This window comes from Tiliqua scincoides, chromosome 1 (genome assembly GCF_035046505.1).
Source record: "Tiliqua scincoides isolate rTilSci1 chromosome 1, rTilSci1.hap2, whole genome shotgun sequence".
Lineage (NCBI taxonomy): Eukaryota > Metazoa > Chordata > Lepidosauria > Squamata > Scincidae > Tiliqua > Tiliqua scincoides.
Window position 1 is genome coordinate 295048958 of NC_089821.1, and position 23803 is coordinate 295072760.

At 44.8% G+C, this 23803-nt stretch overlaps 1 protein-coding gene across 1 annotated transcript in view; it reads left to right on the plus strand.

The window, feature by feature from the left end:
• Window positions 1–19046, plus strand: part of UBR7 (ubiquitin protein ligase E3 component n-recognin 7) — a 29754-nt gene extending 10708 nt beyond the window's left edge. The window contains exons 7-11 of the mRNA XM_066612199.1: window positions 1553–1725; window positions 3385–3516; window positions 7213–7375; window positions 16723–16784; window positions 17992–19046. Of these exons, the coding sequence (XP_066468296.1) occupies window positions 1553–1725; window positions 3385–3516; window positions 7213–7375; window positions 16723–16784; window positions 17992–18084 (623 nt within the window). The 3' untranslated portion in view covers window positions 18085–19046. The remainder of the gene's footprint in view (window positions 1–1552; window positions 1726–3384; window positions 3517–7212; window positions 7376–16722; window positions 16785–17991) is intronic.
• The last annotated feature ends 4757 nt before the right edge of the window (window positions 19047–23803 follow it).

The following is a 23803-nucleotide window of genomic DNA, read 5'->3' on the forward strand; positions in this document are numbered from 1 at the left end:
ATGAAAGGTAATCCTAGCCTGTGACAATCAGCTGCTTGCTTCTGTTGTGAGTGGAGAAACCCACCTCACACCCAACTGCTCGTTCAGCAGTGCAACAGTATAGTTGCAAATTCTTGCAAGACTCCTGCTTGTGATGTTCTTGAAAGAAAAAGGGCAGTCATGCAAGGGCAACCAAAATAGTGAAAGGGCTGGTGCACCTTCTTTACAAGAAAAGGCTGTAGTCTTTGAGGATTTTTAGCGGGGGAGGGGGGTCAATGAAAAGAAAATATAATTGAGGTGTATAAATTTATGCATGATGTGAAGGGAGAATATTTTCTCCCTCCCTTAACAGTATTATAACCAGGATTCTAGTATTTGAATGGAACTGATTGGCAGGAGATCTGAGATAAATAAAAGGAGGTACTGTTCCACACATGCATAATTAGTCTGTGGAATTTGTTGCCATGGTGATGGCACTCACTTGGATGACTTTAAAAGGGGATTGGACAAATTCTTGGAGGACAGGTCTATAAGTGGCAGTGAGCTGCTTCCAGGTTCAGTGTCTGAATGCCAAATTCACAGGAGCAATGGTGGGAGAGAATTGTGTCTTCCTCTCCTGTTTGTGAGATTCCCAGAGGCAGTTGGTGGGCCACTGTGGATCAGAGTGCGGGACTAGGTGGGCTTTTAGTCTGATCTAGCAGGGTTTTTCTTGTGTGCGCTTAAGAGGTTCCTGCTCCCACGTTATGCAGTTCATGTGAGTACATTGCTTACTTGAATAGTCTTTGCTGAAGTGAATGGTTCTTATGTTTGGATGCACAACCTAATTCAAGAATAGTGATCTGTGAATGGATTTCAAGCTTATTGGGTGCACAAAGATGAGATGGGTAGATTAGAAGAAGGGCAGGATGAGCTGGCAGTGGCATCATTGGTCAGGTGCCATGTCTCTGGTTCCTTTCTTCCCCAGAACAGCTCAGTATTGAGAAGGGTGCCCTTTTCTTGCTTGCAGCTAGCTGATCAGTGTAGTGAGAGCTTCGCTATAAAACCTCATGCATTTCCACTCTTGTGTTGGACAGTAGGTGTGAGAGGGTGTTCCCTTGAGACAGCTGCCACGCTTGATGGATGTACTGGTTATGTGCTGCTAGGAGACGCCCTTCTGCTCTTCTCCTGACATGCTGCTTTGAGAGATTTCATCACCTTTTGGGTGCTTATGCACAGCAGCATGAGCCCAACCAGACTGTCTAAAATATTTAAAACAGTATGTGGAAGCATATTAACAAGTGTCCAAAATGTTTTACATTGAATTTAATATTTTACATTGAATTTAATATTGAAATTGTACTTAAAGTCCAATATTTTTTTTATTGAGAGGAAGTGGCAGGTGGATACGTTCTTATCCCTAACTATTTCCACTTGAAAATGGAGAACAAAAATGTAGAAGCAAAGACACGATAGTAAGGTATAGATTTTTGAAATGAGGCCTAGTGTATAGCGTGGCCTTTTGCTGGAGAATGTTACTGGAGCCCTAAAATTAATAATTCCCTGCTAATATTTGATGTGGATGCCTGTCTTGTAGTTCCCACTGTCACCAAAGTTACTCCTGCTGCTGAAGATGGAGGTTTGCTGAATGTTGAAGAGACGGAAGAAATAAAAAAGGAGAATGGTGCAGATCATCAGACAAGGACTGGAGAAGAGAAAATCCTACAAAATAATGAGCCCTCCACCAGCTCTGGCTCTGTGTGTTCTGAGGTAGACTTCCTTCCCTTGCAGATTGTGACCCAACCCTTGTGTTCCTGTGTTTGAACTCTATGAAAAGGGGAGAGAGTTAAATATGTTTGTGTTTAATAATGCCTTTTATTTGAACAGTAACTGTTAGCAGCATAGTGATTGATTGCAGTTCTTTTCCAAGACCATTTGAGAGAGGTCTGAGTAGCATGTTGCTACTCTATGCTATTTCCCCCTGTCAAAAGTCAGTTGGTAAGGACTGATTTAGCAGTACAGGCCTCTAGCAATCTCATTTGCACTTATATCTACCACCATAGACTTTGGACAGACACATTACGGCCATTTATGCACCAAATGGCCTGGGTCTGCCCCTTCCTCCTTGGCTGCTGTTCAGTAGTGATATTCTTTGGCTAATTCAAAAATCATCTATATTATATTATCATCTCTCTCTCTCTCTCTCTTCTCATAATATAGAGGCGCACACACACATATAACAAACCCCCAGGGTAGCTGCCTCCTTTGTGGCTCAGGCCATTTGTGTGTGTGTGTGTGTGTGTGTGTGTGTGTGTGTGTGTGTGTGTTTCCTAGTGGTAGAAAATCATACAAGCCACGTAGCAGTGCTTTCCACCCATGCAGTTGACCAGTTGCATGGATTGGGAACTTCACAGCTACTACACTGTCAAGATATTTAATATGGCCCTAGTAGTGCAGATTATGGACCTTCATGGGGTATGACTGTATTGGAACTGAATATAGTATGACAAAGAATCCTGTAGAGACAGGAACATCCAAGACGTGTATTAGGCAGGGGGGCAGGGGGACAGATTTATTTCCTGTGACAAAGTGTTTTTATATTTTCTAACTGACAAGACAGGAGCACTGAGATCTACTTGTTACTATTTGCCTAGATCAGGGCTGTCCAAAGTTTTTGGCAGGAGGGCCACATCAGCTCTCTGACACTGTGTCAGGGGCCGGGGAAAAAAAGAATTAATTTACATTTAAAATTTGAATAAATTTACGTAAGTTTACACAAATGAATATATTAAAGATGAACTTATATGAATGAATGAATGAGGGTCTTGCAATAGCTCAATGCCTATAAAAGGCCTTGCACAAAGCAAGGCTGGCCTTTCCTTTGCTGCTACTGCTGCATCATAGATGTGAAAGAGCAAGCAGTGGAGGGAGCTCTCATCCCACAGCTCACACGAGAGGTCAAACAGTCGCCCTCACGCTGAAAGAAGTTGCGTTGGGCCAGTGTGGGCTTCAACAAATCTCCGGAGGGCCAGAGGCTCATTGGCGACTGGGGGCTCCCTGAGGGCTGCATTGAGAGGCCTCGAGGGCCGCAAGTGGCCCTTGGGCCGGGGTTTGGGCACCCCTGGCCTAGATGACATTTTTTTACCGGTATTATGTCTAGGAAACTTTTTGGGAATCTGAGGAGGAATATGTGCAAATTAGAGTTGGTGGGGTGCTTGTTGCTGTATGCCCTTTTATGGTGCCCCTGACTCTCAGTCCAAGCGCATAGTCCATTCACACTTCTGTTTCTGGCAGCGCCATCTTCCCTATGGTGCTCCCAAAGTTGAAAGCAGATTGTGTTTTTGGACAAGTAAGAAATAAGGAAACTGGAATACACAAACTCTTTAGTAATAGAAGTGGGAAAACTGACCTTTCATTTTACTGCATAAGGTCAAGAATGAAACATCCACCTGCAAACTGCAAGAACTTCAAGCCAAGCGGCACCTACATCTGCAGGAAAACACAGCCACTTTTTGGCCGCACACCTGGCGGAGCAAACTGTGCACCTGCAAAGAATGCATGGTATGTGTGGGGCTTTTTGGACTCTGTAATCTTTGTTTGTTGTAGAAATATTTAGAATTATTGAACAAATTGGGAAAGAACCAACCTGCAGTTGACAGGCTAACTGATTTTGGGTTGTACCCTAAGTTATTCCTTCAACTGCTTAAGGCAGTGATTCTCACACATTTAGCACCGGGACCCACTTTAGAATGAGAATCTGTCAGGACCCACCGGAAGTGATGTCATGACCAGAAGTGACATCATCAAGCAGGAAGATTTTTAACAATCCTAGGCTACAATCCTACCCACACTTACCCAGGAATAAGTTCTATTTACTATTATTGTTCTATTTACATATTAGCTTATTAAAAGTACAGGTCTGTAACATTTCCCGAATGCAGTCCGTCACATGGTCACATACAGTCACATGGTAGTATCAAGTCTAATATATTAAAAATAAAATATTGAAACGAATGGGGACCCACCTGAAATTGGCTTGCGACCCACCTAGTGGGTCCCGATCCACAGTTTGAGAAACACTGGCTTAAGGGGCTTGTACACTTACAAATGACAATGTAAACATTTTTCACAGAAACTGGAAAGAATTTTTTTTTTTTTGCCACGGAGTTTATTTATTTATTACAGATACAGGTAAGGAAAATAGGTTAGACTTAGGGCTGGGACTACACAGGTTACACATGAGGGTATTGGCCATCGATTACAACATACATTAATAAAAAAAAATTGATAATGTCTAAAAACAGAATTATTCATCAATACAAAAATTATCATATTTGTTAATCTACTGATTAATAATTAATCTACTGATTAATAATTTGACTAAACGATCAATATTTTTTAGCTAAAATTATTTATCCAATCATATAAAGGCTTCAAATTTTACTTTTCACTCTTCTTGCCACTAAACTAATATTTAGAATAAAATATTTCTTATCTGATTCTTAATTTCTGATGTCGCATTTAAGAGGAATGTTTGCAGTTTGAATGGTAATACACACTTCAATATATCTTGTAACAGTTTATATATCATTTTCCAATATTTCTTTGCTTTTTTGTATATCCACTACATATAATAAAAAGTTCCCTCAATTCTTTACTTATCCAACATTTGTTTGATGTACCCAGGGTACATTTTTACTATTTTCTCTGGAATTAAATACCATCTATAAAACATTTTATATAATTTCTCTTTTAAAAAATAACCCTTTTAGTTATCTTAATACCACTTTAATTTTCGCAATATTTGTGTTCCAAATTTGTTTTCATTTACATCTACTTTGATTTTGATATAATTAATGGAATACTCTTCTAAAAAGAATTCAGTCCATTAATATCTACAAAAAAAAAATTCTACTTGTAGTTCAGTCATTTTCATTTTCTGTCTTAGTACTTTCTTTGTTCTCTGTCTTATTGGTGTTTTCCTTCTTGCTCCTCCCACTGCTCCTTCAACTTCTTTTTCTTCTTAACTCTCTTAAATTTCTTAATCCCTCTCTTTTCTTCTTTCTTTTTCTTCATTCTGTTCTTTTTGGATTTAATCCAAAAATTCTTCCTCTTCTTGAAACGACATGCTCTCTGAAAGTTCCTTCTTTTTTCTTCCTTAAAATTCTTAATTCTGATAACGGTTGCTTTTTCCATCTCCTGTCTCATTTCAAAAATCTCCACTTCTTTAGTTTCATCCGACATTTGATCCATTTTTTTTTCTTGTCTGTTATTTGTAATCTGTTCCTGCGTGCTTGTCAGGGAGGAGTTTATTTGCTTCATTTGTTCAGATAATTTTCTGACCTGTTGCTTCATTTCATTTCTGAAATCCCACAACAAATCGATTAATAAGGTCTGGCTTTTACTAACATCCTTTAAATTTTTGAATGCCATTCTTATCAATATCAAATCAAGCCAATATATCTTTGGCTGTAAAAAACAGAGATAAAATGGTCCAACAATTAAAAAAAATCAACCAACTCTCATTATCTTGTTTCACCTTCTTGTAAGGCTAATTTCCAATTTTTATGTCCAAAAGGGGTAAGTCAGTATTCCACTTCCAGTCAATAACAATGTCAAATCAGTCAAACAATTAAGAGTCATCCAAGTTTTATTATCTTGCATCCCTTCTTGTCCAAGGTAATCCTTACTTTTTAATATCCAAAAGGGGTAGATCAGTAATCCAGGTCAATAACACTGTCAAATTAAGTTAGTATGCCTTTAAATGACCAGGCCTGAATCGTGCTTTCTTGCTAGGAAAGCGAAAGTAAAAGTTATTTCAGCCATTGAAGGGTAGTTATTTATTTCTTTTCCATGCATACCATTTCAGCAGGGTAATCTTTAATCTTCTTATCTCTCTCCTTTTCTTACAGTCACCCTTATTACAAAAAAGAGAAAAATACTCCAGCAAGGGTTTCTTTAAATCCAGGTTCGCTCATTTCCCCTCTGGGTGGCTACCAGCCAACATAAATAATCTTAAAGTAATCTTTTCCTCCTTCCAACCTCTTGATTGCAGTTCTTTTTATAGCCTTTTAATGAACTGGTTACTTTTTCGCTGTCATGTTGTATTTAGGCCGTGGGGAGGGGTACCCAGCTATCCGAATCTGTCTATCCGAATCTGTCTTCTCTGAATCTTCTCCAAAGATGGTGTTCGATATACGATGTGATCCAGCATAGAGCAATTTATGGGGTTTCCTCTGCGACCGCCGTCCCTAGTGATCCCCCGAGTTCAAGCTCTCAGCCTTCATGTCTTCTTAGACAATGAAGAGTCCCTCATTGCTGAGGTCCTCTGGAAACACATCTATTTAGCAGTTCCCCCCCAGAGTCCTCCGAGGTTCCCTGCTACTGTGCTGAGTGTTAATTCCCAAAATTGGATGGGATCTTGACCTGGCTTTACATTTTTAAAAGTTGTGCTAAATATCACTTATGAAATTGTTGTATATTTTGTTCCACATGCACAACCAGCACATTGAATAGAGTGAAATGCCACCTTGTTTCTGCATGAGCTTCTTAGGATACAACCCATACTTTCAGAAATTGAATGTGGTGTAGGGTAGTATGTAAAAAATAAACATGTTTTGCTTGCCAATATTTTGTTTGATCCTTTAAGGTTTTAAAATCTGGTCAACCAGGAGTCTTTGCAGATACCTAAGAACATAAGAACAGCCCCACTGGATCAGGCCATAGGCCCATCTAGTCCAGCTTCTTGTATCTCACAGCGGCCCACCAAATGCCCCAGGGAGCACACCAGATAACAAGAGACCTCATCCTGGTGCCCTCCCTTGCATCTGGCATTCTGACATACCTGGTGAACAAGGAAGGCAGAAAACAAAGGCTTGTGTGATTCTGTGTAAGAGAACTGCCATTCTAGCAGTTTGCCATTTGAAGGAGATGTTCCATGTTGTCTGTAACCTTGCAAATGGTATGGTCTTCCATAGGCAAGCATGCTGGGCTTGCCTTAGCCTGCCCACGTTTCCATGCCTGGCTGTGTTTTTCTCTCTGGCATTGCTTTCCTCCTTAGTTAGGAGGAGCTGAATCCTACAGGCTCCAACTGTGTAAAATTGCTGCTGCTTTTACAGCTCTGGAAAATATTTAAAGCATATTTGTGTTTCAAGTAAGCATGATTCCATACAAATGCCTTTTTGAAAAGAGTGAAATTTGCATCTTTTGGGTAAAGAGAAATTGTGCAGATTGCCTAATCTGTGAGTTGTCTTCCAGAAAATGTACTCTGATCTGGAAGTTGCATTCCTGACAGATGAATGTGATACGGTCTTGGCCTATGAGAATAAAGGGACAAGAGACCAGGAAACAGACAGGAGAGATCCTCTAATGGACACGCTAAGCAACATGAATAGAGTCCAGCAGGTGGAACTCATTTGTGGTAGGTAACTTCCATGTGGAGTTCACAGTTGGATTTTAAAAGTGAAGTATCATGCAATTGTGACATAACTTTAAAAATGACCCCCTACTCAACTCTGCCACCCCAGTTTCAGGTGGTAAAATTGCTGGGAGTAGGGTTCACCTAGTTCAGGGGTCTCCAAACATTTTGGCCAGAGAGGCACATCAAATATCTGACACAGTGTTGAGGGCTGGAAAAAAAATAAATTTTAAATATAAAATTTAAATGAATATATCAGAGATGGAACTTAGATGAATGAATGAAGGGGCTCAAATTTCCAGGATTTCTCCAAGCACCACCACAGAAATAAAGCACACACATGAATGGGACTCACATTCCTCCACCTCCCAAGCAAATTACTCAAATATACAGCAGTAAATACTTCAGAACCTCCAGCCTTCTGAGGGCAGAAGAAGTGACTTCTGGGGTTTTTTGTTTTTTTTAAAATCAGAAAATGATTTAGTAGTTGGCAACCTTCAGTCTCGAAAGACTATGGTATCGCGCTCTGAAAGGTGGTTCTAGAACAGTGTCTAGTGTGGCTGAAAAGGCCGATTCGGGAGTGACAATCCCTTCCACACCGGGAGCAAGTGCAGTCTGTCCCTGGTCTGTCTCCCTGGCTATGGACCTTCCTTCTTTGCCTCTTAGCCTCAAACTGTTGGCCAAGTGTCTCTTCAAACTGGGAAAGGCCATGCTGCACAGCCTGCCTCCAAGCGGGCCGCTCAGAGGCCAGGGTTTCCCACTTGTTGAGGTCCACTCCTAAGGCCTTCAGATCCCACTTGCAGATGTCCTTGTATCGCAGCTGTGGTCTACCTGTAGGGCGCTTTCCTTGCACGAGTTCTCCATAGAGGAGATCCTTTGGGATCCGGCCATCATCCATTCTCACGACATGACCGAGCCAACGCAGGCGTCTCTGTTTCAGTAGTGCGTACATGCTAGGGATTCCAGCACGTTCCAGGACTGTGTTGTTTGGAACTTTGTCCTGCCAGGTGATGCCGAGGATGCGTCGGAGGCAGCGCATGTGGAAAGCGCTCAGTTTCCTCTCCTGTTGTGAGCGAAGAGTCCATGACTCGCTGCAGTACAGAAGTGTACTCAGGACGCAAGCTCTGTAGACCTGGATCTTGGTATGTTCCGTCAGCTTCTTGTTGGACCAGACTCTCTTTGTGAGTCTGGAAAACGTGGTAGCTGCTTTACCAATGCGTTTGTTTAGTTCGGTATCGAGAGAAAGAGTGTCGAGAGAAGGAGATCGTTGAGCCAAGGTACACAAAGTCATGGACAACCTCCAGTTCATGTGCAGAGATTGTAATGCAGGGAGGTGAGTCCACGTCCTGAACCATGACCTGTGTTTTCTTCAGGCTGATTGTCAGTCCAAAATCTTGGCAGGCCTTGCTAAAACGATCCATGAGCTGCTGGAGATCTTTGGCAGAGTGGGTAGTGATAGCTGCATTGTCGGCAAAGAGGAAGTCACGCAGACATTTCAGCTGGACTTTGCTCTCAGTCTAGAGAGGTTGAAGAGCTTTCCATCTGATCTGGTCCGGAGATAGATGCCTTCTGTTGCAGTTCCAAAGGCATGCTTCAGCAGGACAGCGAAGAAAATCCCAAACAAGGTTGGTGCAAGAACACAGTCCTGCTTCACGCCGCTTTGGATGTCAAAGGGGTCTGATGTGGAGCCATCGAAGACAACAGTGCCCTTCATGTCCTTGTGGAAGGATCTGATGATGCTGAGGAGCCTGGGTGGACATCCAATCTTGGGGAGAATCTTGAAGAGGCCATCCCTGCTGACCAGGTCGAAAGCCTTTGTGAGATCTATGAAGGCTATAAAGAGTGGCTGTCGTTGTTCCCTGCATTTCTCCTGCAGTTGTCTAAGGGAGAATACCATATCAGTGGTGGACCTGTTGGCTCGGAATCCGCACTGTGATTCTGGATAAATGCTTTCTGCAAGTACCTGGAGCCTCTTTAGTGCAACTCGGGCAAACAACTTTCCTACAACGCTAAGGAGAGAGATGCCACGGTAGTTGTTGCAGTCACCCCTGTCGCCTTTGTTCTTGTACAGCGTGATGATGTTTGCATCCCTCATGTCTTGAGGTACTCCACCTTCTCTCCAGCAGAGACAGAGGATTTCATGCAGCTCAGTGACGATGATCTCGTTGCAGCACTTTAGGACTTCAGCAGGGATGCTGACTTTTCCAGGTGCCTTGCCAAAGGCAAGGGAGTCCAGGGCCACGTGAAGTTCTTCTAGGGTTGGTTCACTGTCAAGCTCCTCCAACACAGGCAGGCACTCAATGTTGTTCAGCGCTTCTTCGGTGACTACATTTTCTCTGAAGTATAGCTCAGAATAGTGCTGCACCCAGCGTTCCATCTGCTGCGTCCGATCCTGGATGACCTCGCCTGTGACAGACTTCAGAGGGGCAATTTTCTTCTGCGTTGTACCTAGGGCCTGCTTGATACCATCATACATCCCCTTGATGTTGCCCGTGTCAGCTGCTATCTGTATCTCAGAACAGAGCTGGAGCCAGTAGTCGTTAGCACATCTCCTGGCAATCTGCTGGACTTTGCTGCGAGCAGCTCGGAGGACCTGCAGGTTGCGCTCACTGGGACAGGCCTTGTATGCTGCTTGAGCTCTCCTCTTTTCCTCAATGACTGGTGTCAACTCCTCAGAGTGGGCTTCAAACCAGTCTGCCGTCTTGTTGGTCTTCTTGCCAAATATGGACAAGGCGGTGTTGTAAACGGCATTCTTGAAATGTTCCCATCTGTTCGATGCGTTTGCATCGACAGGGCCTGGAAGATATTCCTCAAGCGCTCGTGCAAATTCCTCCACTTTTCTCTGATCCCGGGTCTTGCTGGTATCAATGCGAGGTCTTCCTTCCTTTTTTGTGTGGTACAGTCGCTTTGTTTGCAGTTTCACTCTGCTGCACACCAGGGAGTGGTCAGTGTCGCAGGCAGCACCCTGATAGCTGCGTGTGATCTTGATGCTGGGAAGGCTGGAGCGTCTGGTGAGAATCAGGTTGAGCTGGTGCCAGTGCTTTGATCTTGGGTGTCTCCAAGAGACTCTATGTTGGGGCTTCGTGTTGAAGAACGTGTTGCTGACACAGAGACCGTGATGACAGCAAAACTCTAGCAGGCGTTGGCCATTTTCGTTCATCTTTCCAGTGCCGAACTGACCTAAGCAAGTGGGCCACGAACTGTTATCAGCACCAACTCTAGCATTGAAATCGCCGAGGATGAACAATGGCTCTTTTACGGGGATCTTCTTGATAGTGGTGGCCAGGTCATCATAAAATTTGTCTTTGGCTTCTGTTGGAGACGACAGAGTCGGTGCATAAGCACTGATGAGAGTGACAGGTCCTGCTGATGACTGGAGCTGCAGGAACAAAATTCTTTCACTTCCCTCAGTAGGTAGGATGATGGATTTCAGCAGAGTGTTTCTGACCGCAAAGCCAACACCATGTTCCCTGGTTTCGTTTGGTGGTTTTCCCTGCCAGAAAAATGTGAAATTTCTTTCCTTGACAGATCCGGAATCTGGCAGCCTAGTCTCTTGAAGGGCGACGATGTCCATCTGCAGTCTACTCAGCTCCATGTCGATGACAGCTGTTTTGCGTGCGTCGTCTATTGCTTGCAGGTCATCAGAGAAGCCAGGTGTCATTGTCCTTACGTTCCAGGTGCCCAGCTTTAGGGCAGGAGTTTTCTGTTTTCTATTGCATGGTGCAGAGTTGTTGATCCGCTTGTCGGTTTTCACCCTAAACCCCACACACCCCGTGAGGTTAACGGACCGTGGTGAGGCAACACCTTACTGGCTGGGGACTGCCCAGCTTAAGGTGGGCGGTAGCTGCCCAATGAGATGCAATGATCTCTCCCACCGTCGGAAGCAGCCCCTGGCGTCACGCCCTACGCCAATCGAGCGAAGACTTATAACCGGTAACTGCTGCTTCCCGTGTTGTGCCGACGCTGTATGGCGAAGTTGGAGTGTCCTCTCCAGTGCGCGAAGCCTGGGTAAAAGAAGGTATGGAAGATAGGCTGTTACCCATGCAGCAAATCCCCCCTCTCCACGTCGCTGGAATGATCCAATGGAAAGGCAGAAACCAATACGGTTGGTTCCAGCGGCGTTGCAGGAGTTGCCAGAGCGTGACTGTGTTCAGCCACGAACTGCCTCAGGGACTCCGGCTCCTGATTTTGCCTCGAGGTTGACTCCTGAAGTCTTTTCCACAATTGGGTATAGCCACAAGGCAGTGGAGGTTTGGAATCAGTTTTCCTTCTCTTAGATGTCTCCCTATTCAACTTCCTGATATCCACAAACCCCTCTCCTGCCCCTCCCCCCTGCATCCCGTCTGCCTCACCACTGCTCCCTGTTCAACTTCCTGATACACAAAAACCCCTCTCCTGTCCCTCCCCCCTGCATCCCGTCTGCCTCACCACTGCTCCCTTTTCAACTTCCTGATACACAAAAACCCCTCTCCTGCCCCTCCCCCCTGCATCCCGTCTGCCTCACCACTGCTCCCTTTTCAACTTCCTGATACACAAAAACCCCTCTCCTGCCCCTCCCCCCTGCATCCCGTCTGCCTCATCACTGCTCCCTTTTCAACTTCCTGATACACAAAAACCCCTCTCCTGCCCCTCCCCCCTGCATCCCGTCTGCCTCATCACTGCTCCCTTTTCAACTTCCTGATACACAAAAACCCCTCTCCTGCCCCTCCCCCTGCATCCCGTCTGCCTCATCACTGCTCCCTTTTCAACTTCCTGATACACAAAAACCCCTCTCCTGCCCCTCCCCCCTGCATCCCGTCTGCCTCACCACTGCTCCCTGTTCAACTTCCTGATACACAAAAACCCCTCTCCTGCCCCTCCCCCTGCATCCCGTCTGCCTCACCACTGCTCCCTTTTCAACTTCCTGATACACAAAAACCCCTCTCCTGCCCCTCCCCCCTGCATCCCGTCTGCCTCACCACTGCTCCCTGTTCAACTTCCTGATACACAAAAACCCCTCTCCTGCCCCTCCCCCCTGCATCCCGTCTGCCTCACCACTGCTCCCTGTTCAACTTCCTGATACACAAAAACCCCTCTCCTGCCCCTCCCCCCTGCATCCCGTCTGCCTCACCACTGCTCCCTGTTCAACTTCCTGATACACAAAAACCCCTCTCCTGCCCCTCCCCCCTGCATCCCGTCTGCCTCATCACTGCTCCCTGTTCAACTTCCTGATACACAAAAACCCCTCTCCTGCCCCTCCCCCCTGCATCCCGTCTGCCTCATCACTGCTCCCTGTTCAACTTCCTGATACACAAAAACCCCTCTCCTGCCCCTCCCCCCTGCATCCCGTCTGCCTCACCACTGCTCCCTGTTCAACTTCCTGATACACAAAAACCCCTCTCCTGCCCCTCCCCCCTGCATCCCGTCTGCCTCATCACTGCTCCCTTTTCAACTTCCTGATACACAAAAACCCCTCTCCTGCCCCTCCCCCCTGCATCCCGTCTGCCTCACCACTGCTCCCTGTTCAACTTCCTGATACACAAAAACCCCTCTCCTGCCCCTCCCCCCTGCATCCCGTCTGCCTCACCACTGCTCCCTGTTCAACTTCCTGATACACAAAAACCCCTCTCCTGCCCCTCCCCCCTGCATCCCGTCTGCCTCACCACTGCTCCCTGTTCAACTTCCTGATACACAAAAACCCCTCTCCTGCCCCTCCCCCCTGCATCCCGTCTGCCTCACCACTGCTCCCTGTTCAACTTCCTGATACACAAAAACCCCTCTCCTGCCCCTCCCCCCTGCATCCCGTCTGCCTCATCACTGCTCCCTGTTCAACTTCCTGATACACAAAAACCCCTCTCCTGCCCCTCCCCCCTGCATCCCGTCTGCCTCATCACTGCTCCCTGTTCAACTTCCTGATACACAAAAACCCCTCTCCTGCCCCTCCCCCCTGCATCCCGTCTGCCTCATCACTGCTCCCTGTTCAACTTCCTGATACACAAAAACCCCTCTCCTGCCCCTCCCCCCTGCATCCCGTCTGCCTCACCACTGCTCCCTGTTCAACTTCCTGATACACAAAAACCCCTCTCCTGCCCCTCCCCCCTGCATCCCGTCTGCCTCACCACTGCTCCCTGTTCAACTTCCTGATACACAAAAACCCCTCTCCTGCCCCTCCCCCCTGCATCCCGTCTGCCTCACCACTGCTCCCTGTTCAACTTCCTGATACACAAAAACCCCTCTCCTGCCCCTCCCCCCTGCATCCCGTCTGCCTCATCACTGCTCCCTGTTCAACTTCCTGATACACAAAAACCCCTCTCCTGCCCCTCCCCCCTGCATCCCGTCTGCCTCACCACTGCTCCCTGTTCAACTTCCTGATACACAAAAACCCCTCTCCTGCCCCTCCCCCCTGCATCCCGTCTGCCTCACCACTGCTCCCTGTTCAACTTCCTGATACACAAAAACCCCTCTCCTGCCCCTCCCCCCTGCATCCCGTCTGCCTCACCACTGCTCCCTGTTCAACTTCCTGATACACAAAAACCCCTCTCCTGCCCCTCCCCCCTGCATCCCGTCTGCCTCACCACTGCTCCCTGTTCAACTTCCTGATACACAAAAACCCCTCTCCTGCCCCTCCCCCCTGCATCCCGTCTGCCTCATCACTGCTCCCTGTTCAACTTCCTGATACACAAAAACCCCTCTCCTGCCCCTCCCCCCTGCATCCCGTCTGCCTCACCACTGCTCCCTGTTCAACTTCCTGATACACAAAAACCCCTCTCCTGCCCCTCCCCCCTGCATCCCGTCTGCCTCACCACTGCTCCCTGTTCAACTTCCTGATACACAAAAACCCCTCTCCTGCCCCTCCCCCCTGCATCCCGTCTGCCTCACCACTGCTCCCTGTTCAACTTCCTGATACACAAAAACCCCTCTCCTGCCCCTCCCCCCTGCATCCCGTCTGCCTCACCACTGCTCCCTGTTCAACTTCCTGATACACAAAAACCCCTCTCCTGCCCCTCCCCCCTGCATCCCGTCTGCCTCATCACTGCTCCCTGTTCAACTTCCTGATACACAAAAACCCCTCTCCTGCCCCTCCCCCCTGCATCCCGTCTGCCTCATCACTGCTCCCTGTTCAACTTCCTGATACACAAAAACCCCTCTCCTGCCCCTCCCCCCTGCATCCCGTCTGCCTCACCACTGCTCCCTGTTCAACTTCCTGATACACAAAAACCCCTCTCCTGCCCCTCCCCCCTGCATCCCGTCTGCCTCACCACTGCTCCCTGTTCAACTTCCTGATACACAAAAACCCCTCTCCTGCCCCTCCCCCCTGCATCCCGTCTGCCTCACCACTGCTCCCTTTTCAACTTCCTGATACACAAAAACCCCTCTCCTGCCCCTCCCCCCTGCATCCCGTCTGCCTCACCACTGCTCCCTGTTCAACTTCCTGATACACAAAAACCCCTCTCCTGCCCCTCCCCCCTGCATCCCGTCTGCCTCACCACTGCTCCCTGTTCAACTTCCTGATACACAAAAACCCCTCTCCTGCCCCTCCCCCTGCATCCCGTCTGCCTCACCACTGCTCCCTGTTCAACTTCCTGATACACAAAAACCCCTCTCCTGCCCCTCCCCCTGCATCCCGTCTGCCTCACCACTGCTCCCTGTTCAACTTCCTGATACACAAAAACCCCTCTCCTGCCCCTCCCCCCTGCATCCCGTCTGCCTCACCACTGCTCCCTGTTCAACTTCCTGATACACAAAAACCCCTCTCCTGCCCCTCCCCCCTGCATCCCGTCTGCCTCACCACTGCTCCCTGTTCAACTTCCTGATACACACAAACCCCTCTCCTGCCCCTCCCCCCTGCATCCCGTCTGCCTCACCACTGCTCCCTGTTCAACTTCCTGATACACACAAACCCCTCTCCTGCCCCTCCCCCCTGCATCCCGTCTGCCTCACCACTGCTCCCTGTTCAACTTCCTGATACACACAAACCCCTCTCCTGCCCCTCCCCCCTGCATCCCGTCTGCCTCACCACTGCTCCCTGTTCAACTTCCTGATACACACAAACCCCTCTCCTGCCCCTCCCCCCTGCATCCCGTCTGCCTCACCACTGCTCCCTGTTCAACTTCCTGATACACACAAACCCCTCTCCTGCCCCTCCCCCCTGCATCCCGTCTGCCTCACCACTGCTCCCTGTTCAACTTCCTGATACACACAAACCCCTCTCCTGCCCCTCCCCCCTGCATCCCGTCTGCCTCACCACTGCTCCCTTTTCAACTTCCTGATACACACAAACCCCTCTCCTGCCCCTCCCCCTGCATCCCGTCTGCCTCACCACTGCTCCCTTTTCAACTTCCTGATACACACAAACCCCTCTCCTGCCCCTCCCCCTGCATCCCGTCTGCCTCACCACTGCTCCCTTTTTTGATTTTTTGAAAATGATTTATAAATAATAATAAACTTTATTTATACCCCGTCCTTCTCCCTAAAGGGACCCAGGGCGGCTTACAACATGTTAAAAACAGATTAAAACATAATTTAACAAACAGATAAAAACATATTAAAAACACATTAACAGATACCATAAAACAGTAGTCAGATAAAAAGAGCATAAAGCAGTAGATCGTAGAGGAATCAGGCCTGTAAAAAATACTAAAAGATGTTAAAAAGGCCATGAACTCAGAAGGCTTGTTTAAACAGAAGGGTCTTCAGGTCTTGCTGAAAAGTCTCAAGAGAGGGAGCCATTCTCAAGTCAAGGGGAAGGGAGTTCCATAACGTTGGTGCCACTACTGAGAAGGCCCTATTTCTTGCCGCTGCCCCACATACTTCCTTAGGCGGTGGCACTTGTAAAAAGGCCATTTTAGGCCGTTAGAAGGCATTCCCTGGCCCTCGGAACACCCTTGTGTTTGGTCAAGTGGGCCAGAGGCTCTCAGAGGGCCAGAGGCTGGCCACGGGCCATATAGAGGCTTGCTGTGGGCTGCATATGGCACCCGGGCTGGGGTTTGGAGACCCCTGACCTAGTTGATTGACCACCCCTCCTAGTGGTCATTGGTTAGGATCAACCAGTGTACTACCTCTTATTAGTTTTATTTGAAATGGAAATGGTTTTGTTTTTTTAAATGATGTAACTGAGTTAGCACTTCCTGGAGAATCTTAGTTCAAAACTTCTATGTAAAATTCATTTACTCATTATCTACACCAAACTAGGTTGTGATGGATGCAAAAAAAGTAAGGATAATAAAGCCAGACAGGCAGCATGGTTAAGACAGTGTCTTTTATTGGGTTGTTTCTGGTGCCAAGTGGGTAGTCACACTGCAGATAGGGATACAATTCCTGAAGTATAGATGTAATTATTACAAAATTGTGTTATGTTTAATTCTACCTAGAATACAATGACCTGAAAACAGAACTGAAAGACTATCTGAAAAGATTTGCTGATGAAGGGACAGTAAGTATAGTTGAGTTTATGTTTGAGTGAATATTGCCAGATTGTATTGAGGTAAATGTAGTAATTTATTTCAGCGTGGACTACAGATAATGGTAAAAGTCTGTTAGATTAGAAGGACTTCTGAGCTGTTTGCTATCTGAGCTGTGTCCATTAGTGTTCGATTTTGTTTGTTATTTAGCAAATGCTGGTTACTGTAAATCTAGCTGTTTTAGGTGCTACTGAAACAGAACTAATTTTGCTAATATAAACCTTTCATTTTTTAACAGTCTACTCCCTAATGCTTGCCATTTAAAGGATAACATTTTACTGATGGTATTCTTACTCCCTTTCTTTTTTCTCTGTGGAAATGTTACTGATTAAAATTGTTGCAGGAGGAAGAGAGGGAAAAATGAAAAATTTGTGCTGAATCATTGTCATGTACAAAGAATGATTCAACTGGAACAGAACAGACACCAGGCCTTCCCAGCATTACACTGTATAATGGTGTTGGCTTTCATTCTGCTGACTGGTTGTTATCTGCAGTGTAAAATGTAGAAGCCAGCGCAGTTTTCTCAGAGCCAGGTGGGAGGGATGGAAACTTGAAGGTCCAGTTTTAGAACCAACAATGCACATGAAGTGGTGCCCCAGTTTCCAGACACAGTTTCTTAGTTGAATGGCTACTGGGTGCCTGAGTTTGTGCATGTCTGAACCTTATGCTTTATTATAACCCCCTTTTGTTTTGCATGTATCGGGTGCCAGGATTACAGTGTAAAACAGGTGTCAGCAGCCTTCTTTGGCATAGGTGCTAGAGGCCATGTCTGTGAATAGATGGTAGGGCACTGTGTTGCAACTCAACTTCTGGATATTTGGTGATCAGCAAACTTTGGGGTTGCCGAGCTCCATGCAGCACATAGCTTGGCTTGGGGGAGCAGGGCCGCTTGGCCACACACACTGGAGGGAACAGTGATGGTGAGCAGGTCAAGGCCTAGCAGCACACGGCAACCCAGCTTATCAAAGTATCATTCATAAGAAGAGCCCTGCTGGATCAGGCCAAAGGCAGGTTGGATTATTTTGAGTGGTGGGCCATAGGTTGCTGGCCTCTGGTGTACAGAACTATCCATCTTCAAAATAATTTCATTTCGTGTTCTGCGCATTTTTTTCTGTTACTATATATGCAAAATTAATGCTTTTTTGTCACTTCCCTTCCATTGTTTTCATTTGCTAACAGGTTGTTAAGAGAGAGGACATTCAGCAGTTCTTTGAAGAATTTCAGTCTCGAAAGAGGAGGAGGACAGATCGAATGCAATACTACTGCAGCTAGATTGGCTTGGAAGTCAAACGCTTTTCGATCATCTCTGCTTTTTATTTACTCTCCTCTGGTTTAGTCCAATACCTTGTTCATCTAGCCTACAACACAATGCTTATTGCTTTGCAGTCTAAACATGTGCTCTAATTTCATGACATACTTTTCTGCTGAAAAGTAACAGGATAATGGTTTTATGAAATGTTGTTTGACTTGATGGAGGGGTGAAGAATACTACGATATCAGTCAATTGATCCAAGATTCTTTTGGCCTTATGTTAGCCTTCAAAACATACACCTTTGGATGTAACTGATGAACATCCAAAGTCTGTGGTGGTTTAGACATGTGGTTAAAAGACTAATCTGGTCTTTGAATATGTCTTTCAATACAAATTCTAATACAAAACCTATTCTTAAAAGCTACACCCTTCGTACAGACTCAACATGTGAGTTGATGAACCTGTTAAAGTACAATTTCTAGCTAAACTACAAATGATTATCCCCTTGAGACAAGAGTATATATCCCAGACAATAGTTTCTTGCTGGGAAAACTCACATCAATTGTACAGCACTTTTTTATGGTGGCATTACTGTGTTAGCTTCCTGTTCCTGCAGGCTGCAGTATCCCCTGCAGGGTGTTTCTACTAAAGTTACAACATTTTGCTTTTTTTAAGACTGTTTGGGAGATCTCATGCTTTGGAAAAATTTATATTGGTTTAGTTTGTAAATTATTGGACTAATAGCTTACCAAGCTGTTTACCACTTGTAAAATACAAAGTTGGGGCCTTTTGTAATCACTGTAGATAAATAAAGCTCAGCCAGGAATACTGAAAAATGCTAACCAACTTTTGAAAGCAGATCAGTTTTCTAAAGATTAACTACCGTCTCATTCTAAGTATTCTAAATGTCTTAAATGTGTATGTTCACAACATTCAAAGTGTTTGAAACCATTTAGCCTTTACATCTCAATAAAACAATTGTCACCAGAGGTGTTGTGAGTTGTGGAAGGGGGGGACAGTTTGGAAATAACTAGTACCCCACACAGAAGTCTTGACAGTCCCTTCAGGCCTGCTCTTCCGTTTATCACCTTCCAGTACTGTAAACGGGGGGGGGGGGTGTAGGGGAAAAACCAGACATACTTCATTAGGCTCAGAATTCTAGTATAAGTTCTTTATCCAGAGATCTCTGTAACTAGAACTTTGTGAGAGCTTCTGATGGTGAGTTAGGTGACTTTCTTCATATTACTACCACTCATTGTTTAATCATCCAGTATATTGTATGCTACTTTTACAGATAGTGACTATATATTCAAACAGAACCCAAACTATTTTTGTAATTTGCATTCTAGTTTATTTAGAATGGTAAGGCTTCTATATAACACCAGAACCAGGGGACATCCACTAAAATTGAGTGTTGGGAGAGTTAGGACAGACAAAAGAAAATATTTCTTTACTCAGCGTGTAGTTGGTCTGTGGAAATCCTTGCCACAGGATGTGGTGATGGCATCTGGCCTAGATGCCTTTAAAAGGGGATTGGACACATCACTGGAGGAAAAATCCATTTAGAAATGGGCTATGTCAGATGCAAGGACATAGTATACAATATACTGGAAGGAGGGCACCAGGATGCAGGTATTTTGTTATTTGGTGTGCTCCCTGGGGCATTTGGTGGGCCGCTGTGAGAGACAGGAAACTGGACTAGATGGGCCTATGGCCTGATCCAGTGGGGCTGTTCTTATGTTCTTACCCATTACTCTAAGTACACCACCTTATGTTCAGTAAAAAGTTTATGGAAATGTATAGGTAGATGAAACTCTGACCCATTTAGCACTGCTGTTAGTCTGTAGTTTACCTAAGTAGACTATAGAAAGGAAATGAATGTTTTCAAAATCAGCATAAAAGCTAGGAAGTGAATAGATTGCATATAACTAGCTCAGCAGTAAAGGCAGATTCTGCCAGATATGGTTGGTTCTACATGTGCATTCAGATTTCATGTCAGTGCAGGATCTTCCTAAAAATCTATTAGATTACCTGTAGGCAGACCAATCCAGTTATAGTTCTCTTTTTATAGTTTAGTGTCCAAATGTATACCCCATGAGTCTGTATTACAAGACTACAAGTAAGGTACAATAGGTTAACTTCTAGACCTTTAAATCTCTTCTATAACCCCCCCCCCCCCCGCGCAAAAGGTCAGGGATCTCTCCATAGTAGTATCAGACATCACAAGAAGAGACTGTGGGGAGGAAATAAACAGGCTAATTATGTGTGCATAAGAATATTGCCATTTGTAGGATGCTCTGTAGGTTCTAGGCCATGTGTTGCTCAGTTACTGATGGATACTTTTGGTCTCGGTATACAGTACTGCTACTTTCAGTATACTGCTAGGTTTACACTGGTGTTAAAGCCCTTATGTATGACAGCTTTGCTAGAGACATAGCCATAGGAGTCCAATGAGATGCTCTATTATAGGCACAGTCACCAAAACTGAAAATAAAATGTGAAATAAATCCTACTGCCCATTAGCTGGAAGAATGACTTCCACACAATGGTAGTCTAGCACTTTTGCTGTAGATAAACTACAAGATATTCCATAATGTAGTTGTGCAGTTTAATAGAGTTTCTTTCTCAACAAGTTGGGTTTTTTTTAAATAAACAGTGAATATGATCAGAGAGCTGGGGGATAAGAATAGGCCCTCAGTTTGGCTGTACTTGTAAGAGGTGACTTAACAGCCACTGGGTAGATGGGACTCATCAGCCTGGGAAGGCAGCTCATCTGAAAGAAGGAAAACTGATCCCAAACCTCCACTGCCTTGTGGCTACATCCAGTTATGGAAAAGGCTTCAGGAGTCAACCTCGAGGCAAAATCCGGAGCCAGAGTCCCTGAGGCAGTTCATGGCTGAACACAGTCACGCTCTGGCAACTCCTGCGATGCTGCTGGAACCAACTATTGGCTTCTGCCTTTCCATTGGACCATTTCAGTGACATGGAGAGGGGGGGATTTGCTGTATGGGTAATAGTCTATCCTCCATATCTACCCAGGCTTCGCGCACTGGAGAGGACACTGTTCCAGAACCACTATTCAGAGCGCGATACCAGTCTTCCGAGACTGAAGGATGCCAACAACATGATCAGAGAGTTTATTTGGCAGCTATGCCTTGCAATTAAGGTTGTTCTTGTTTGCATTTCTCAAGGAAAGGAATTGTTTCTATAGATTAGCATCAGGCAGACAGAAGTAGAACATCATTGTCACTCGTGACTAAATCAAATTTCACACATGCCTTTTTCTAGACAAGCCATTTATTTGAAACGCCAACTATATGTAGGATAAAGTCAGTGTTAACATGCTTTGCAGCAACAGTAGAAAAATAGAACCAGTGAAAACCTTTTTACAATTGTAATGGTACTCAAAAGAGAAATGTATTGTTTTACAATGCATCACACAAGACTAGAATTCAATTCTAGAGGTACCTAAATAAAAATACTATATTTTCTTAAAAAACCCAGTATGTACAATTGAAGCGTAAACAAGTTTTACAAAGTACTGGTTATGCAGGTTGTAGAAAAAACACTTGCATAGGACATGAAGTTGGTTTAAGAAAGTTTCTGAGCCTTTAGCATTGAAGGCACTTGACTTTATACCAGTAACAGCACAACAACAACATAACATCATGAACACTTAACACCTTCCAGAAATACATACATGTACAGAAATACCAATTTTTTCCCTTCCACTTCCCCCAACATTCCACACATTATACTCTCCACCATATAAATACACAGACATTGGGAGGAGCTAGAATAGTGCCACCTGCAGCCCATTTCAACATAATTACATGAGATGAGAAATGGTTTGTAATATGCAAAGTTTAAAACAAAGTTAATGATTAGGAAAGGGCCAGTCTTGATTTTCTCTCTAATGGGGAAAAACATCAAAATGGAAATTAGCACACAAAACATACTTAGACAACTATTGTGACTTTATAGGACAAAGATAACTCTGAAAGTAGCCCTAATAGTATTAGAATGCTTATTTGTAAACAGCAGCCAGGATGCAAAGTCTTGTGTGTACACAGAGGCTTCTCAGTGGCCTTACCTGCTAAAGGTCAAGGGACCCTTTCAGGTGCCAGCCCCTCATGCCTCTGGAAGCAAGTCAGATGCACACTGTGTGCGTATGGAAGCACTTTGCACACATGGTCCTCTGGATCCTGGCTATGGATTAGAACGAAAGCAGGATGCAGTTTTGGAGAAGATCCCTTACTGTCTTGCAGTAAAATTAGCTATATTTAGTTACGTTTCCACACTGAAGCTCCTTTCATCGTATACCAATTGTTCAGTGAGCAATTATTTCTTTTTCAAACCACAGCTGTATGGTTACTGAATATGTGGAATTTCCAAATTTATTCAAAGTGCTTCATGCAAACAAAGGATTATATCTTTATGTTGCTAAAACTGTACTGTGCATAGAAAATGCCAAGCATACAGCATAGCTGTTGATTACTACAGCAGTTGGAACTTCCTTGCTGCTTCATGTGCCCTGCTTTATGGAGGACAAAGACTGAATAAGTGAAGTTCTGAATAACTTATCTGCCCAGCAGAATGTGAAATGTTTCATTTTAATTATGGCACAAATGATGCTTGATCCATTTGTTCTCAGACCAAAGTAAACGCCTGAAATAGCTGCTTTCCTAACCAAACTGCATGTAGTTCATTAGGCTTTAATTGGTTTCTTTCTGGTTTGTTGTTTACAAATATATAAATTCAAGACAAAATAAAGATGCCTTTTCTTTAAGGAAGCACAAGAGGAGTATGGGATGGTTTCTGGTATGTTAGTCACAGAAGACTTACGGAAGCGCCTGTCTGATCAAATCCAACATACAGAGGAAGTAAAGGAAATTTAGTAAGCCAATGGAAAAAAATATCAACGAGGGGAAAAAACCAACCAGAAACACTCTCATACCACCACAAACATTTTTTAAGGTATTTTTTAATCCCCATTTCTAACTGAACGAGACTTTAGTTTTGGATTGTCTAAGCTTCCCAACTGTTTTAAGATCTACTGCACAAAATTCCACACCTCATAGGACTTGCCTCATTTTCCAGAATATTGCCCTATGGTGCAAAATGGGCACTTCACTTCAAAAATTGCAGTGTTATTTTCTGGAACCCAACATGCAACTAAAAGCTTCTCACCAAGTTATTCCACAGTAAAAACCATGTGTAAACTAAATCCCTTACAGTTCATCCTCAACCAATTCTATAGCCACTATTGAAAGAATTTATCAAATTTCTCCTGCGCAGAGCCTGTCATATCACACCACTAATTTACTGAAGCAGTTTTTAGCACATGGCTCTGTTAGGGATGGACAAAATAAGCTACTTGTAAAAGCAGAACACCAAAACAAAACAAAACAAAAACTGAAGAATACAGCCATGGGCTTTTCAGAGGGTTGTTTGATGGGTGGGTTTAAAATTACAGTTCAATATATTTGAATGTAAGTGGGAGCTATTAGAATTAACAGTCCTATCTTAAGTTCTCTGTAAGATAAAGTCAACCTCAAGAGCCATACTCATATCTCCTATACTGCAAAAAAACTGCTAAAAAACATTGGATGAATTCCAACAAATTCTCTTAGAATTTACTTGTGGTCAAAATGTATGTGTTTTTCAAACAGGGAAGGCAAATATTAAAGAGTCAATTTAAACTGCTAATTTTTACCTTGAAGGCAGCTTGACAGTATG